At 48.3% G+C, this 17,918-nt stretch overlaps 1 protein-coding gene across 1 annotated transcript in view; it reads left to right on the top strand.

Annotated features, from left to right (window-relative positions):
• The first annotated feature begins 855 nt into the window (after positions 1-855).
• The window catches only part of lygl1 (lysozyme g-like 1), a 30,716-nt gene continuing 13,653 nt past the window's right edge, over positions 856-17,918 (top strand). Inside the window, exons 1-3 of the mRNA XM_072505916.1 lie at positions 856-1,277; positions 8,915-9,001; positions 11,189-11,385. Of these exons, the coding sequence (XP_072362017.1) occupies positions 1,262-1,277; positions 8,915-9,001; positions 11,189-11,385 (300 nt within the window). The 5' untranslated portion in view covers positions 856-1,261. The remainder of the gene's footprint in view (positions 1,278-8,914; positions 9,002-11,188; positions 11,386-17,918) is intronic.

Below are 17,918 nucleotides of genomic sequence, written 5' to 3'. Positions count from 1 at the left end.
GGGTTCAATTCCGGCTTTGGGTCAGTGTGTGTAGAGTTTGCACATTCTCCCCTTGTTTGCGTGGGTTTCCTCCGGACGCTCCGGTTTCCTCCCGCAGTCCAAAGTTGTGCGGGCTGGGTGGATTGGCCATACTAAATTGCCTGTTTGTATCTAAAATGTTTAAGTAGGGTTACGGTGATAGGGTTCTCCTTTGTAGGGTTGGTGTAGACTTGATGGGCTGAATGACCTCCTTCGGCACAGCAGGGAATGTATGATGCTTCTATGATTCTTCGGGAATGCTGTGAGGATGTCCCTAAAGCAATCCAGTTGTCCTCTTGGGAGTCTCCTGCGGGACTAAGTTCCATTTAGAGCAGGACCTGGTTTGGCAACTGGACAAACAAGAGACGCCGAGAGCATAGAAATGGGACTGGATTGTTGATCAAGGAGCTAGAATGGGCTCGATGGGCTGAACTGTCTCCTTCTGTCCTGTAAGAACTTTATGAATTGCAAACCTTTTGTTCTTCTTCCCATATGCCCCTCTTCACTTGCTCAAAACATGTTACCATCTCTAACTTTTTCCAATTCTGATGCAAGCCTGTTCCCCAAACATTGGGGTCAGTATGTGGTGCGGGTATGATTTGAAAATCGCCAGACTGTCGGACGTCTCGGGACCCGAGACATTTTGCAATTTACAAAGGGACAGCGAAGAAGGGAAGAGGGGCTCATTGCCAAATAACCAGCCCCTCCTCAAGAGCCCGTTAAGTAGACTGCCCAGTGCAGGATGTAACTTTTTAAATGTTATTTCCGCAAATTCAAACAGTCACGAGCAACCCGACACTTAAAGTATATCCGCTTTTGTTTTTAACCTGCTGTTTTCCGGTTCTGGGCAGTGGGAGCGCTGGGTTTTGAATTAGCCTTTCTGGTGCCCGGGTCAGAGAGCCACACTGTGGAGGGGCGGGTGTGAGGTCCGGAATCTGTCCGCCAGTTGGTGTCAGAACCAAACTTTCACTGTATGATTCCTGGCAGTTTATAAATTGCGCTGAGCACGCCTTGCTTGCGCCATAATTAACAATTAAGTGGAGGGTGGAGCGACTCTGAGTGATTGCTTCAAAAAAAAAATTATTGCATGTTAAACAACCTGATTGTACCAACCTTTGCCTATTTTGGGAAACAGTTTGATGTTATTAGCCAATGTGTGGTGTAAGCTCTTTATAAAGGCCTGGCCACTTGATTTTCTAGCTAAAGGACATTCGACTGGCAGTGACAACGAGTAAGAGCAACAATGTCCACTGGAGCAAGTAAGTCTTTCCTTCTGATATTCCATTAGAGATTAGTGTTTCTCATCAACTTTAATAACACTGGAGTTCAAATAGGCAACAGGACACTCTGATTAAGTTAGATAAAGTGTGTGGGAGGAAGCTTGTGTGGAATATATGTGCCAGCATTCTGCAGACCGAGCAAATAGCTTTCTTCTACACTAAGCTTTCTACATAGTTCTCCACAGATAGTGCCTGCAAGTTAACTTTAAAAATGCAATTTTAAGACTGCAAGACTTTGAATATATTCAGGAAGTGTGGTTTCTGTCGCCTGGTGACTCAGAGACTGGGGAAATACCCTCGCTCTGTTGGGGAAACCACACCCTGGCCAAGGTCAATTTCCCGACATCTACCAAAGACCCTCTCTCTCCTGCTGCCTCACGGTGCCGGGGTCCCAGGTTTGATCCCGGCTCTGGGTCACTGTCCGTGTGGAGTTTGCACATTCTCCCCGTGTTTGAGTGGGTTTCACCCCCACAACCCAAAGATGTGCAGGGTAGGTGGATTGGCCACGCTAAATTGCCCCTTAATTGTAAAAAATGAATTGGGCACTCCAAATTTATATTATTTTTTTTTAAATGTTTTATATTTGCAGTTTTGGAATAGTCCTGTAGTTGACCAAATTGTAAAACTGTCACATAAACAGTATGAGTAATATAATATGACATTTTGTGAACGATTGTGATATAAATACCATGGCAATCTCTATTTTTGTCAGGATATGTGGATGGGTATCAGCAGAATTCATCAACAATTCATTCAGTTTTTCCTGCCCTGCCCCTCCACATTTGGAAGGTCAAAGTGACCGGCTCGTTTGCTGAGTGGTTGCAATGGCCCTGTCTCTTTTCTTTCCAGAAAATTTGCTCTGTCGCCAACCAGTCTGTATGCTCTGGCCCGGCAGTCCACCTGTCCAGGTGGCCTGAATGTTACTGTCTCCGAGGAGCGGGCGGACTGGTGACAGTAAAGCCTCAGGGAGCCGCGTTGGATTGGCTCCTCTTCTGACACATTCCCATTCGTGTGACATTGCACCGAGAGCGAAACCGGTGGCTGACAGACAGCTTGCGGGCGGTGAATTTCCACATTTAAAGACCAAGGGAGGATTCTCCGACCAATCGTCGGGGGGGCAGTGTGAATCCCCCCCCCCCCCCCCCCCCACCCAGCTGCCAAATTCTCCGGCGCCGGGGTTTGGCGGGGTGGGAATCGCGCCGCGCAGTTTGGGGGCCATTGGCAGCGGCCCGCCCCCCGGCGATTCTCCGGCCTGTGATGGGCCGAGTGGCTGCCCGTTTTCGGCCGGTCCTGCCGGCGTATGTTACAACAGGTACTTACCGGCGGGACCTGGCTCCGTAGGCGGCCTCTGTGGTTCTCTGGAGGGGGGGGATCTGGCACTGGGGGTTGGTGGGGGGGGATCTGGCCCTGGGGGGTGCCCGCATGGTGGCCTGGCCCACGTTCGGAGCCCACCGATCCGCGGGCGGGCCTGTGCCATGGGGGCACTCTATTCCTCTGCGCTGGCCGGTGTAACAGTCCGTGATGGCCGACGCAGCGATGAACCCCTCCTGCGCATGCGCTGGGATGACGCCAGCACATGCTGGCGCTCCCGTGCAGGCGCCAACTCGCGCCGGCCGGCTGAGGCCCTTTGGCGCCGGTTGGCATGGTGCCAAAGCGCGGCACAAACCACTCCAATACCGGCCTAGCCCCTGAAAGTGTGGGGGTTCAGCACCTTCAGTGCGGCCTGACGCCAAAGTGGTTCACGCCACTCCTTTGCGCCGGATTTGCCCGCACCGCCGGTTTCCGAAGAATCCCGTCCCATATTAGAGAGCATTTTACCAAACAGATTGACCACTTAATAACGCCACCATTACTGGTTTCCCCCACCCCCAACATCTTGCTGCGTACGGAGGCCACCAGTTAATCAAGGTCATTATGCAATAATTTGAAAATTGTGATAGCAATATTTTCATGCAGTTCACCTCTTAAGGTGCAGCTTGCCCCTAAGAAGAACATAAGAACTGGGAGCAAGAGTCGGCCACCTGGCCCCTCGAGCCGGCTCCGCCATTCAATGAGATCATGGCTGATCTTTTGTGGACTCCGCTCCACTTTCCGGCCCGAAGGCCATAACCTTTAATCCCTTTATTCTTCAAAAAACTATCTATCTTTATCTTTAAAACATTTAATGAAGGAGCCTCCACTGCTTCACTGGGCAAGGAATTCCATAGATTCACAACCCTTTGGGTGAAGATGTTCCTCCTAAACTCAGTCCTAAATTTACTTTCCCTTATTTTGAGGCTATGCCCCCTAGTTCTGCTTTCACCCGCCAGTGGAAACAACCTGCCCGCATCTATCCTATCTGATCCCTTCATAATTTTATATGTTTCTATAAGATCCCCCCTCATCCTTCTAAATTCCAACCTGTACAGTCCCAGTCTACTCAACCTCTCCTCATAATCCAAACCCTTCAGCTCTGGGATTAACCTAGTGAATCTCCTCTGCACACCCTCCAGTGCCAGTACGTCCTTTCTCAAGGAAGGAGACCAAAACTGAACACAATACTCCAGGTGTGGCCTCACTAACACCTTATACAATTGCAGCAGAACCTCCCTAGTCTTAAACTCCATTCCTCTAGCAATGAAGGACAAGCTTCCATTTGCCTTCTTAATCAACTGTTGCACCTGAAAACCAACTTTTTGCGACTCATGTACTAGCACACCCAGGTCTCTCTGCACAGCAGCATGTTTTAATATTTTATCATTTAAATAATAATCCCTTTTGCTGTTTTTCCTACCAAAATGGATAGCCTCACATTTGTCAACATTGTATTCCATCTGCCAGACCCTAGCCCATTCACTTAGCCTATCCAAATCCCTCTGCAGACTTCCAGTATCCTCTGCACTTTTTGCTTTACCACTTATCTTAGTGTCGTCTGCAAACTTGGACACATTGCCCTTGGTCCCCAACTCCAAATCATCTATGTAAATTGTGAACAGTTGTGGGCCCAACACTGATCCCTGAGGGACACCACTAGCTACTGATTGCCAACCAGAGAAACACCCATTAATCCCCACTCTTTGCTTTCTATTAATTAACCAATCCTCTATCCATGCTACTACTTTCCCCTTAATGCCATGCATCTTTATCTTATGCAACAACCTTTTGTGTGGCACCTTGTCAAAGGATTTCTGGAAATCCAAATATACCACATCCATTGGCTCCCCATTATCTACCGCACTGGTAATGTCCTCAAAAAATTCCACTAAATTAATTAGGCATGAAGTGCCCTTTATGAACCCATGTTGCGTCTGCCCAATGGGACAATTTCCATCCAGATACCTCGCTATTTCTTCCTTGATGATAGATTCCAGCATCTTCCCTACTACCGAAGTTAAGCTCACTGGCCTATAATTACCCGCTTTCTGCCTACCTCCTTTTTTAAACAGTGGTGTCACGTTTGCTCATTTCCAATCTGCCGGGACCACCCCAGATTCTAATGAATTTTGGTAAATTATCACTAGTGCATTTGCAATTTCCCTAGCCATCTCTTAGCACTCTGGGATGCATTCCATCAGGGCCAGGAGACTTGTCTACCTTTAGCCTCATTAGCTTGCCCATCACTACCTCCTTGGTGATAATAATCCTCTCAAGGTCCTCACCTGCTTCATTTCTATCAGTCACTGGCATGTTATTTGTGTCTTCCACTGTGAAGACCGACCCAAAAAACCTGTTCAGTTCCTCAGCCATTTCCTCATCCGCCATTATTAAATCTCCCTTCTCATCCTCTAAAGGACCAATATTTACCGTAGCCACTCTTTTTTTTTTGTTTTATGTATTTGTAGAAACTTTTACTATCTGTTTTTATATTCTGAGCAAGTTTACTCTCATAATCTATCTTACTCTTTGTAGCTTTTTTAGTAGCTTTCTGTTGCCCCCTAAAGATTTCCCAGTCCTCTAGTCTCCCACTAATCTTTGCCACTTTGTATGCTTTTTCCTGCTTTTTCCTTCAATTTGATACTCTCCCTTATTTCCTTAGATATCCACGGTCGATTTTCCCTCTTTCTACCGTCCTTCCTTTATGTTGGTATAAACCTTTGCTGAGCACTGTGAAAAATTGCTTGGAAAGTTCCTCAACTGTTTCACCATAAAGTCTTTGCTCCCAGTCTACCTTAGCTAGTTCCTCTCTCATCCCATTGTAATCTCCTTTGTTTAAGCACAAAACACTAGTGTTTGATTTTACCTTCTCACCCTCCATCTGTATTTTAAATTCCACCATATTGTGATCGCTCCTTCCGAGAGGATCCCTAACTATGAGATCATGAATCAATCCTATCTCATCACACAGGACCAGATCTAGGACCGCTTGTTCCTTCAGAGGTTCCATTACATACTGTTCTAGGAAACTATCATGGATACATTCTATAAACTCCTCCTCAAGGCTGCCTTGACGGACCTGGTTAAACCAATCGATATGTAGATTAAAATCCCCCATGATAACTGCTGTACCATTTCTACATGGATCTGTTATTTCTTTGTTTATTGCCTGCCCCACCATAATGTTACTATTTAGTGGCCTATAGACTACTCCTATCAGTGACTTTTTTGCCTTACTATTCCTGATTTCCACCCAAATGCATTCAACCTTATCCTCCATAGTACCGATGTCATCCCTTACTATTGCCCGGATGTCATCCTTAAATAACAGCGCTACACCACCTCCCTTACCATCCACTCTGTCCTTCAGAATATTGATACCCTTGGATATTTAACTCCCAGTCGTGACCATCCTTTAACCATGTTTCAGTAATGGCCACTACACATAGTCAGTCACGATGATTTGCGCCATCAACTCATTTACCTTATTCCGAATACTACGAGCATTCAGGTAATGTACACTTATGTTGGCTTTTTTACCTCTGTTTTTTTACCTCTGTTTTGAATCTTAACACCTCGATCAGTAACCTCTCCTAAGTTATATTTCCTCTTAAGCTTTCTCCTAATTTTCCTTGTCGTTGAACCCATATCTTCATGTAATAACCTGCCACGTCGCTTACCATTAATGCTTTTACTTCCCGTTTTATTCCTTTTAGTATTACTGGTCCTATTCACTGAGATCCCCTCAGTCACTGTACCTTGTACTGCTGCCCTTTTTGATGTTTGACTATGGCTTCTCTGCCTTACACTTTCCCCCTTACTGCCTTTTGTTTCTGTCCCTGTTTTACTACCTTCCAACTTCCCACATCGGTTCCCAACCCCCTGCCACATTAGTTTAAACCCTCCCCAACAGCACTAGCAAACAACCCCCCCCCTAGGACATCGGTTCCAGTCCTGCCCAGGAGCAGACCGTCCGGTTTGTACTGGTCCCACCTCCCCCAGAACCGGTTCCAATGCCCCAGTAATTTGAATCCCTCCCTCTTGCACCATCTCTCGAGCCACGCATTCATCCTATCTATCCTGACATTCCTACTCTGACTAGCTTGTGGCACTGGTAGCAATCCTGAGATTCCTACCTTTTTTGAGGTCCTACTTTTTAGTTTAACTCCTGGCTCCCTGAATTCCGCTTGTATGACCTCGTCCCATTTTTTACCTATATCGTTGGTGCCTATGTGCACCACGACAGCTGGCTGTTCAACCTCCCCCAGCCCACCCCCAGAATGTCCTGCAGCCGCTCCGAGGCATCCTTGACCCTTGCACCAGGGAGGCAACATACCATCCTGGAGTCTCGATTGCGTCCACAGAACTGATTGTCTATTCCCCTTGTGATTGAGTCCCCTATGACTATAGCCCTGCCATTCTTCTTCCTGCCCAGCTGCGCAGCAGAGCCAGCCACAGTGCCATGAACCTGGCTGCTGCTGCCTTCCCCTGGTGAGCCATCTCCCTCAACAGTATCCAAAGCGGTATATCTGTTTTGCAGGGAGATGACTACATGGGACACCTGCACTGCCTTCCTACTCTTGCTCTGTCTTTTGGTCACCCATTTTCTATCTCCCTCAGTACCTTTCACCTGCGGTGTGACCAACTCGCTAAACGTGCTATCCACAACTTCCTCAGCATCGCGGATGCTCCAAAGTGAGTCCATCCGCAGCTCCAGAGCCATCAAGCGGTCTAACAGGAGCTGCAACTGGACACACTTCTTGCATATGAAGGAGCCAGGGACAGTGGACGTGTCCCTGAGCTCCCATATTGCACACGAGGAGCATGACATGGGTCTGAGATCTCCTGCCATGTCTTAAACCTTAGGTAAACTTGTACAACTACAATTCCAAAAAACTAATAGACAATGAAAAGAAAAACTACTTGCCAGTCACTTACCAGGGATAAAAAAGCACCTCCTCCCCACCCAGCTTTGAATTCCCACCTAGATTCAAATTCCCAAACTCACTCTATGCTGTCTCACTCTGGCTGTGTCTTCTCTGGCTCACTGGGAGAACTCACTGGAGCCGGATGGCTGGACAATGTGTTCCGCAAACAGGCCACAGCGCCTGCTGCTGTGCGTAGAGGCTTTTCGGCCCAATGGTGCAGTCATGCAAATGAGGTGGGTACACGGGAATTGTATGATCTCCACCTGGAATTACATGGCACAGGCATGTCGCAAGTTACGAGCCCCATGCTGAACTCCCAGTGTTTCACTGTGTTATGTTCAGGAGTTCACCCGCACATCCCAAATATTACATTTAAAATAGTTACATATAACTACATAGTCCAGGTTAGGTGGACTGGCCATGCTAAATTGCCCTTTGTGTCCAAAAAAGCTTAAGTGGGGTTACTGGGCGATGGGGACAGGGTGGAGGTGTGGGCTTGGGTTGGGTGCTCTTTCCAAGGGCCGGTGCAGACTCGATGGGCCGAATGGCCTCCTTCAGCACTGTAAATTCTATGATATCTATGACCTATCCAAATAATACCACTCACTGGCTCTTTTCCCATGGCCATGGCAATTTGTCCTTTTCTAATAACAATAAGGACCTTTTATTGTCACAAGTATGAAGTTACTGTGAAAAGCCCCTAGTCACCACATTCCAGCGCCTAGTGAACAGCCCCGAATCACCACATTCCGTTGGGGTAAGCTGCTCCGGGAATTGAACACGCGCTGCTGGCCTTGTTCAGCATCACAAACCAGCTATCTAGCCCACTGAGCTAAACCAGCCCTGCCAACCCTTTTTGAAAGTTTCTCCTCCTAAAAGTCCCGAAAGACGTACTGTTAGGTAAATTAGACATTCTAAATTCTCTCTGTTAACCCAAACGAGCGGCGGAATTTGGCAACTCGGGGCTTTTCACAGTAACCTCATTGCAGTGTTAATGTAAGCCTACTTGTGACACTATTATTATTATTATTATTATTATTATTATTGATTTGCAAGGAGGGGGAATATGCCTAGCATCTCCAATGGGAGGATCGATTCTTCCTTTCCTTCTTCCTATTCCGGGAATTACCCAAAACAATTGATGTTCTGCAAACATCAGCCACCTTAATGTTGTAGGGCGGGGTGCATCAGGGGGCTGCTTGTGAAGTTGCCCCCCCCCCCCAGGCAAACGCTTCATCTGATACGTGATCAAAGGCGGAGTAGAAACATTATTGTCGCGGTCAGTTTCTGTTCGTCATTTAAGTGTAACTTAGCCATTTTTGTCCAATATACTAGCATCTTCCATCTATGGCGATATCACAAAGGTTGAGACAACTGGTGCTTCCGACGAGACAGCAAGACAGGACAAACTAAGTGAAAAAGGTGAGGAATGGATATAATTAACAGCTGCTGTGATACACGTGAGTTGCTGCGATGTGTAGAAGTATCTTGTCAGTGATTGTACTCTATTCGCAGTCTGTACTCTATTCGCAGTCACTTCTATCACTACCTCACATATTCTGCATTTTACGGTCAAAGTGCAGTAGCCCAGAATTGGAAACTTCCACTAATCTTATCAGGGATTCTTTTCATTCAGGTACCGAGGTTCGAAGAGAATAGAAAGGTATCCTACATAATGTGACCTTTATCCAGATCCACAGCACGATCATTTATATTGACCAGACAAGTTAGATTACTGTATGAACCTGGAGTGATAGACCGCAGCATTGTGGGGTAGGGGGGAGGAGTTGGGATTCTTCCTTTTAGCTACTAAGAAAACACTAAAGTCTCAGGTGGTCATACAACATGGACATGTGATATTTGCTGTTTAAATTCCAGGGGGTCCGTGGCATGGTGGTGAGTACTGCTGCCTCACGGCTCCAGGGACCCGGGTTCAATTCCGGCCTCGGGTGACTGTCTGCGTGGAGTTTGCACTTTCTCCCCGTGTGTGCGTGAGTTTCCTCCGGGTGCTCCGGTTTCCTCCCACAGTCCAAAGATGTGCAGGTTAGGTGGATAGGCCATGCTATACTGCCCTTAGTGTCGAAGGTTTAGGTGGGGCTAGGGGTTGTGGGTGGGAGGAGGGGCCTAGTTTGGGCACTTGATATAAGCAAGGAACACATGTACATATGATTTAGGAGCAGACTATTCAGCCCCTCTAATCTGTCCACCATTTAATAAAATCATGGTAAAGCTGATTGTAGCCTCAACGTCACTGTCCTTCTTCCCTCTGTTCCCTTCAACTTCCTTGCCAATAAAGAATCCCTCTAACTCCGCCTTAAAACTATTCAGTCACCCGGCCTCCATTGCTCTTTTGAGGTAGAGAGTTCTATAGATTCACAACTCTCGAGGGAGAAAAGAAAATCCTTATCTCCCATTTAGGAGACTGCTACTTTTGAAAATTTGCACTGTCTCCTGTCATGTTTTTTGTCAGAGATAATCACTGGTCAGTGATTGGGTGAAAATGATGTGGGTTATTTTATTAAGACCAGGCACAAGAGAACCAACATACAAAAGGTAGAAAGCTTGAAGACAAGTTAAGCAACTCAAAACTGGATCATGTGACACACTTCCTTCAAGTGATGTCATGCTACAATTCCTTAAAGGCACATTACAGTATCTCCCACAAGGGGAGACAGCCACTCCGTGTCCACATCTTCAAGTCTCCTCAGGATCTCGCATGTTTCAATAAGATCACTCATTTTTCTAAACTCCAATGGATCAACCTTTTTTTTAAATATATTAATCTATAGGATGTGGTTGTCTCGGGTCCAGCCAGCATTATTGCCATCCCTAATTACCTGCCTAAACTTTCCTCAAGGACAAACCCCTATCCCAAGAATCAATCGAGTGAACCTTCTCAAAATTGCTTCTGACGCAATGACCATTTTCTTTATTTAAAAAAAAAAGGAGACCAAAACTGTACACATTACTCGAGACGTGGTCTCACCAACACCTTGTCCAACTTTCATATAAACCTCCCTACTTTTATATTCCATTCCTCCTGCATGAAAGGCCAACATTTCAATCAGCTTCCTGAGCATTTGTTGAACCTGCATACAACCATTGTGATTCATGTCCCAGATCCCTCTGTGCCCCAGAACTCTGCAATATCTCCCCCATTTGAATAATATGCTGCCTTTTTTCATTCTTCTTGCCGAGGTGGACAAGGTCACATGTTCCCACATTCTCATCAGAACCGGTATTCAAAAAATAATTGGGCAAGTGTTAGACCAGGACAAGACGGAACACAGCCACATTTTGCTGCTGGCCCATCGCTGTGCAGATTCAAACACAAAAGAATGTGTGGTGGATTAGGGAGAGGTGCCTGAACATCCAACCCTCACACGTCACCATGACAACCCTCACACGTCACCATGACAAAACTGGGGAGGAACATGGATAAAACGTTGCAATTGCTGCAGTTGCAAGTTAAGTTAGGGCTGAGTTATTGGGATGGTGTGGCTTGTTTCACATGTTAGATGTAAGATCCACAGCACCAATCTGTCCAGCCAGGTGAGACAAAATCAAATGGAAAGTGATTTTGAAGGGTTACTGTTTCCGTTTTTACAGGTGTGGCCGCATCTCACAAGATGATGGAGACTGACTTGGGGAGAGTCAACAAGTACAAGACTACGATAAATAAAGTGGCCGGGGCTAACCAGATCGATCCAGCCATCATTGGTGCGATCATGTCCCGTGAATCCCGCGGTGGGAATGTCTTAGAAAATGGCTGGGGCGACCATGGAAACGGGTTTGGTCTCATGCAGGTAGGGTGTCACTTTGTGACATGGCAGAAAGAAACTTCTCCCTGTGGCGTGCGTTAGAAAGACTGCGACCCTCTGGCCATGGCGTTGAGAGACTCCAGGAAATGGAGAGGGGTGATTAGAGGGGGAGAAGAACACCGAGTCTCGTTATACGCGGATGACCTATTGTTATACGTGTTGGACCCAGCGGGGGGGATGATAGAGGTTATGCGAATTTTGAGGGGGTTCGGGGATTTCTCGGGGTATAGGCTACACATGGGGAAGAGTGAATTATTTGTGATACATCCAGGGGACCAGAGTAGAGAGATAGAAGGCTTGCCTCTAAGGAAAGTGGAAAGAAACTTCCGATACCTGGGGATTCAGATCGCTAGGAGCTGGGGAACCTTGCACAGACTTAATCTGACACGGTTGGTAGAACAAATGGAGGAGGACTTCAAGAGGTGGGACATGCAGCCTCTATCGCTGGCGGGCAGGGTGCAAGCAATTAAGATGATGGTCCTCCCGAGGTTCTTATTTGTATTTCAATGTCTCCCTATACTAATCACCAAGACCTTTTTTAATAAAATAGACAGGAGCATCACGAGCTTCGTGTGGGCAGGGAAAGTTCCGAGAGTAAGGAGGGGGTTCCTTCAGCGTAGTAGGGACAGAGGAGGATTGGCACTACCGAACTTGGGCGATTACTATTGGGCCGCCAATGTGGCAATGATACGTAAATGGATGATGGAGGGTGAGGGAGCGGCGTGGAAAAGACTGGAGAGAAAGTCCTGTAAAGGGACGAGTTTAGAGGCGCTGGTGATGGCACCGCTACCGATCTCACCTAAAAAGTTTACCACGAACCCGGTGGTGGCGGCAACATTGAATATCTGGGGACAGTGGAGGCGACAGAAAGGGGTGCGGGGAGCCCTGGTGGGGTCCCCAATCAGGAACAACCATAGGTTCGCCCCAGGAAGAATGGATGGAGGATTTCAGAGCTGGTACCAGTTGGGAATTAGGAGGGTGGGAGATTTATTTATAGATGGGACTTTTGCGAGCTTGGGAGCATTGGAGGAAAAGTATAAGTTGCCCCGGGGAAATTTCTTGAGATATATGCAGGTGAGGGCATTTACTAGACAACAGGTGAGGGAATTTCCGTTGCTCCCGACACAGGGGATACAGGACAGGGTGCTTTCAGGGGTGTGGGTCGGAGAGGGCAAGGTGTCAGAGATTTACCGAGGGAAGAGGGGGAGGAGTCGGTGGGCGAACTAAAAGGAAAGTGGGGAGGAGATGGAGGAGGGTATGTGGGCTGATGCCCTAAGCAGGGTAAATTCCTCTTCCTCATGCGCCAGGCTTAGCCTGATTCAATTTAAGGTGCTACATAGAGCACACATAACAGGAGCAAGATTGAGCAGGTTCTTTGGAGTGGAGGACAAATGTGGGAGGTGTGGCGGGAGCCCGGCAAACCACGCACATATGTTTTGGGCGTGCCCGGCACTGGAAGGGAGTGAAGGCCCGGGTCAAACCAGGCTTGGGGTTAGCTCTATTTGGAGTTGCGGAAGAGCCGGGAGTGCAGGAGGCGAAAGAGGCCGACGTTGTGGCCTTTGCGTCCCTAGTAGCCCGGCGCAGGATCCTACTCCTGTGGAAGGAGGCAAAACCCCCCGGACTGGAGGCCTGGGTAAATGATATGGCGGGGTTCATTAAACTGGAGCAGATAAAGTTTGCCCTGAGAGGATCGGCTCAAGGGTTCACCAGGCGGTGTCAGCCATTTCTCGACTACCTAGGGGAACGTTAGAGGGAAGACAGATGACCAGCAGCAGCAACCCAGGGGGAAGGGGGGGGGGGGGGAGGGGGTTAGTTTAGTTTAGGTCAAAGATAAAGGGGTTTTGTTACTTGTGTATTGTTAAAAATTTCTGTATTGTTATTGTTGCATTTGCTTTGTAAGAGGGGAAAAATTGTTGTTTGGGAAAAAAATTTAAATAAAACATATTTTTTTAAAAAAAAAGAAAGACTGCGACAAACTTCGCTGTGAGATACATTTTAATGTTTGAATCTCTAATACGGTGGCACAGTGCATAGCACTGCTGCCTCACAGTGCCAGGGAACTGGGTTCAGTTCCAGCCTCGGGTGATGCCTTGGTGACTATCTGTGTAGAGTCTGCACTTTCTCCCTGTGTCTGTGTGGGTTTCCTCCAGGTGTTCTGGTTTCCTCCCACAGTCCAGGTTAGGTGGATTGACATTGATAAAATTGCCCCTTTGTATCCAAAGGTTAGGTGGGGTTACAGGGATAGGGCTGGAAAATGGGCCTAAGTAGAGTGCTCTTTCGGACAGTCAGTGCAGACTCAATGGGACGAATGGCCTCTTTCAGCAGTGTAGGGAGTCTATGATTCTATCAAGGGAGTGAGATGCAGAGGATGAGTAGGAGACCAGTGCTGGGCCTCTTCATCCCCCAAAAAGAAAAAATGGAAGCAGTTTTGAGAGTGGGAAATTGGTGTGGCTGAAGCTCAAGAGGTACTCAGGGGAAAGACTTTAATCTGGGTGGGGAAAGAAATAAAGAGCTGGCTGACTCTTATCAAACTGGAAATTCTGGGTGAACGAGTATACCAGCCCGAAAAGTCAGCCCACAGAATTAGGGTGGTTCTGGTATTGAGGTCATTTGAGAATACTAACATGTATTGATATGTCTGCCACCGGGCGTGTTCCAGCTGACAACTCACTCGTACTGGATACACAGACTTATTGAAAAGCACAACTGGCGAACAGCTTTTAAACTGAAAGATATCAAAACGACAGAACAAGAATTTACTTTGACAAAGATGTTCTCTTTCATCACTTTTAGTTTAATTCAATTACATGGGAAGGAAGCGGTTTTAGAACACCGGAGGCGAAGTTTAATTCTACTTTGTGTGGAGGGGCGGGGGTGGTGCAAATGTTGGTAAAGAACAGCAGCCGTGGCTCTTGGCTTTCTCTCCACTTTGCAGATGAACAATCTGTTAGCCAGCCAGAGCCTGTTCCAGTGGCGTAGTGATAATGTTACTGGATTAATAATCCAGTGGTCCAGTCTTATGCTCTGGGGATATGGGTTTGAATCCCAACATTCGGTTAATTTATCTGGGATTTGTGTTGATTGGTGTTAATAAAAAAAAAAAAAAAAACATTTGACTCACCAATGGCATTTCAAGGAAGGAAATCTGCCATCCTTGCCCGGTCTGGCTGACATGTGACTCTGGACCCACAGCTACGTGGCTGACAGTCAAATACCCTCTGAACTCACTCCTTTGTAACAAATTGTTACAAAGTCAATAAGGATTGCAGACAGTCTGGCATCGTCTTAGACGCCAGAAAAGACAACCGCACACCCAGCCCTGCTGACCCTACAAATTCCTCCATGCGAGACTTCCGGATGCGGCGATGACCAGCTGAGTCGCACGTTTTGGCAGCTCCCTGTGAAACGGACTTTTGGGCTCTTGATAGGAGCCCCAACGGCAATTTTGACGGCTAAAAACACTGTGCGGTAAACCAGAAGGGAATCCCCCTTGGATACAGATGGAAAAAGGAGGAGAAAGTGGCCAGATTGCAGTGGATCCTTGAGAACAGCGGCAAGGAAGGCAAGCAAAAACCAAGATGGCGTCGAAAGGTGGCAGTTTAACATGGGGCCCTGAACAACAAGAGTTCTTGAAATGCTGTGTGGAAGAGATCAAAAAGGAAATGAAGAAAGAGCTGTTGGCCCCGATACTACAGGCGATCGAAGGGCTAAAGGAGGAACAAAAGACCCAGGAGCGGGAGCTTCGGGTCGTGAAGGCAAAGGCAGCCGAGAATGAGGACGACATACAGGGCCTGGTGGTGAAGACGGAGACGCAGGAGGCACATCAGAAACTATGTGTGGAAAGGTTGGAGGCACTGGAAAACAACGCAAGGAGGAACAACCTGAGGATTCTTGGTCTTCCTAAAGGTGTGGAGGGAGCGGACGTTGGGGCATATGTGAGCACGATGCTGCACTCGTTAATGGGAGCGGAGGCCCCGGCGGGTCCGTTGGAGGTGGAGGGAGCATACCGAGTGATGGCGCGAGGACCGAGAGCAGGAGAAATTCCCAGAGCCATAGTGGTGGGATTCCTCCGTTTTAAGGATAGAGAAATGGTCCTTAGATGGGCGAAGAAAACTCGGAGCAGTAAATGGGAGAACGCGGTGATCCGCGTTTATCAAGACTGGAGTGCGGAGGTGGCGAGAAGGAGGGCGAGCTTTAATCGGGCCAAGGCGGTGCTTCATAAAAAGAAAAAATTTGGAATGCTGCAACCGGCAAGACTGTGGGTCACATATCGAGGGAGGCACCACTACTTTGAGACGGCGGATGAAGCGTGGACTTTTATTGTGGAAGAAAAACTGGAATGAGCGGGTTATTAAAAAGAACGTTCGAACAAAGTGGTGGGGCGAATGTGGGGGGCAAAGAGGGGTTTTATGAACTAATCCTGCGATGTGGTAACTTTTCTCTCCCACAGGTGGTGATGAGGAGAGGTGGAGGAGATGGGGCGTTGGCCATTGGGGGCGGGGCCAAGGGAGAAGCGCGGGCTTGGTTCCCGCGCTATGATAACCATGGCGGGAATAGAGAAGCAGGAAGGAGGGGGCGTCGCACGGTGCGAGCCGAGGTCACGGGGGGAAGCTGAGGTCAGCCAGTGTTTGCTGACTTCTGGGAGCAACATGGGGGGAGTAATTACGCTAGCGGGGGATCTAGTGGGGGGGGTGGGAGGGGGGAATTACTGGGTTGCTGCTGCTGGGGAGAGGGGGGAGCTGGTATGGGAGAGGATGGGCGGGGGGGGGGGGCACCGCCTGGGGGACATAACAGCTGCGTGGGAACCGGGTGAGGAGCTGGAAAAAGGTGATGGCTAATCGACAAGGGGGGGTAGGACGCCCCCCAACTCGGCTGATCACGTGGAACGTGAGAGGGCTGAACGGGCCGACAAAGAGGGCACGGGTACTCGCACACCTTAACCACATCTGCCTTAAGTTTCTTATGTTACAGGAAACGCACCTGAAACTGATAGACCAGGTTAGGCTACGCAAAGGATGGGTGGGGCAGGTGTTCCATTCGGGGCTCGATGCGAAAAACAGGGGGGTGGCTATATTAGTGGGGAAGCGGGTAATGTTCGAGGCAAAGACTATAGTGGCGGATAACAGGGGCAGATACGTGATGGTGAGTGGCAAACTACAGGGGGAGACGGTGGTTTTGGTAAACGTATATGCCCCGAACTGGGATGATGCCAATTTTATGAGGCGGATGCTAGCACGCATTCCGGACCTAGAGATGGGAAAGCTGATAATGGGGGGAGATTTTAATACGGTGTTGGAACCAGGGCTGGATCGGTCGAAGTCCAGGACTGGAAGGAGGCCGGCAGCAGCCAAGGTACTTAAAGATTTTATGGAGCAGATGGGAGGTGTAGACCCGTGGAGATTTAGCAGACCTAGGAGTAAGGAGTTCTCGTTTTTCTCCTATGTCCATAAAGTCTACTCGCGAATAGACTTTTTTGTGCTGGGTAGGGCATTGATCCCGAAGGTGAGGGGAACGGAGTATACGGCTATAGCCATTTCGGATCACGCTCCACACTGGGTGGACTTGGAGATAGGGGAGGAAACAGGAGGGCGCCCACCCTGGAGAATGGACATGGGACTAATGGCAGATGAGGGGGGGTGTCTCAGGGTGAGGGGGTGCATTGAAAAGTACTTGGAACTCAATGACAATGGGGAGGTCCAGGTGGGAGTGGTCTGGGAGGCGTTGAAGGCGGTGGTTAGAGGGGAGCTGATATCAATAAGGGCACATAAAGGGAAGCAGGAGAGTAAGGACCGGGAGCGGTTGCTGCAAGAACTTTTGAGGGTGGACAGACAATATGTGGAAGCACCGGAGGAGGGACTGTACAGGGAAAGGCAAAGGCTACATGTAGAATTTGACTTGCTGACTACAGGCACTGCAGAGGCACAATGGAGGAAGGCACGGTGTACAGTACGAATATGGGGAGAAGGCGAGCAGGTTGCTGGCACACCAATTGAGGAAAAGGGGAGCAGCGAGGGAAATAGGGGGAGTGAGGGATGAGGAAGGAGAGATGGAGCGGGGAGCTGAGAGTGAATGGAGTGTTCAAGACATTTTATAAAAAATTATATGAAGCTCAACCCCCGGATGGGAGGGAGAGAATGATGGGCTTCTTGGATCGGCTGGAATTTCCCAAGGTGGAAGAGCAGGAAAGGGTGGGACTGGGAGCACAGATCGAGGTAGAAGAAGTGGTGAAAGGAATTAGGAGCATGCAGGCGGGAAAGGCCCCGGGACCGGATGGATTCCCAGTCGAATTCTATAGAAAATATGTGGACTTGCTCGCCCCGGTACTGACGAGGACCTTTAATGAGGCAAAGGAAAGGGGACAACTGCCCCCGACTATGTCTGAAGCAACAATATCGCTTCTCTTAAAGAAGGAAAAGGACCCGCTACAATGCGGGTCCTATAGACCTATTTCCCTCCTAAATGTAGATGCCAAGGTCATGGCCAAGGTAATGGCAATGAGAATAGAGGAATGTGTCCCG

This window comes from Scyliorhinus torazame, chromosome 5 (assembly GCF_047496885.1).
Source record: "Scyliorhinus torazame isolate Kashiwa2021f chromosome 5, sScyTor2.1, whole genome shotgun sequence".
Classification (NCBI taxonomy): Eukaryota; Metazoa; Chordata; class Chondrichthyes; order Carcharhiniformes; family Scyliorhinidae; genus Scyliorhinus; species Scyliorhinus torazame.
This window is presented reverse-complemented; position numbering and strand designations above follow the sequence as displayed.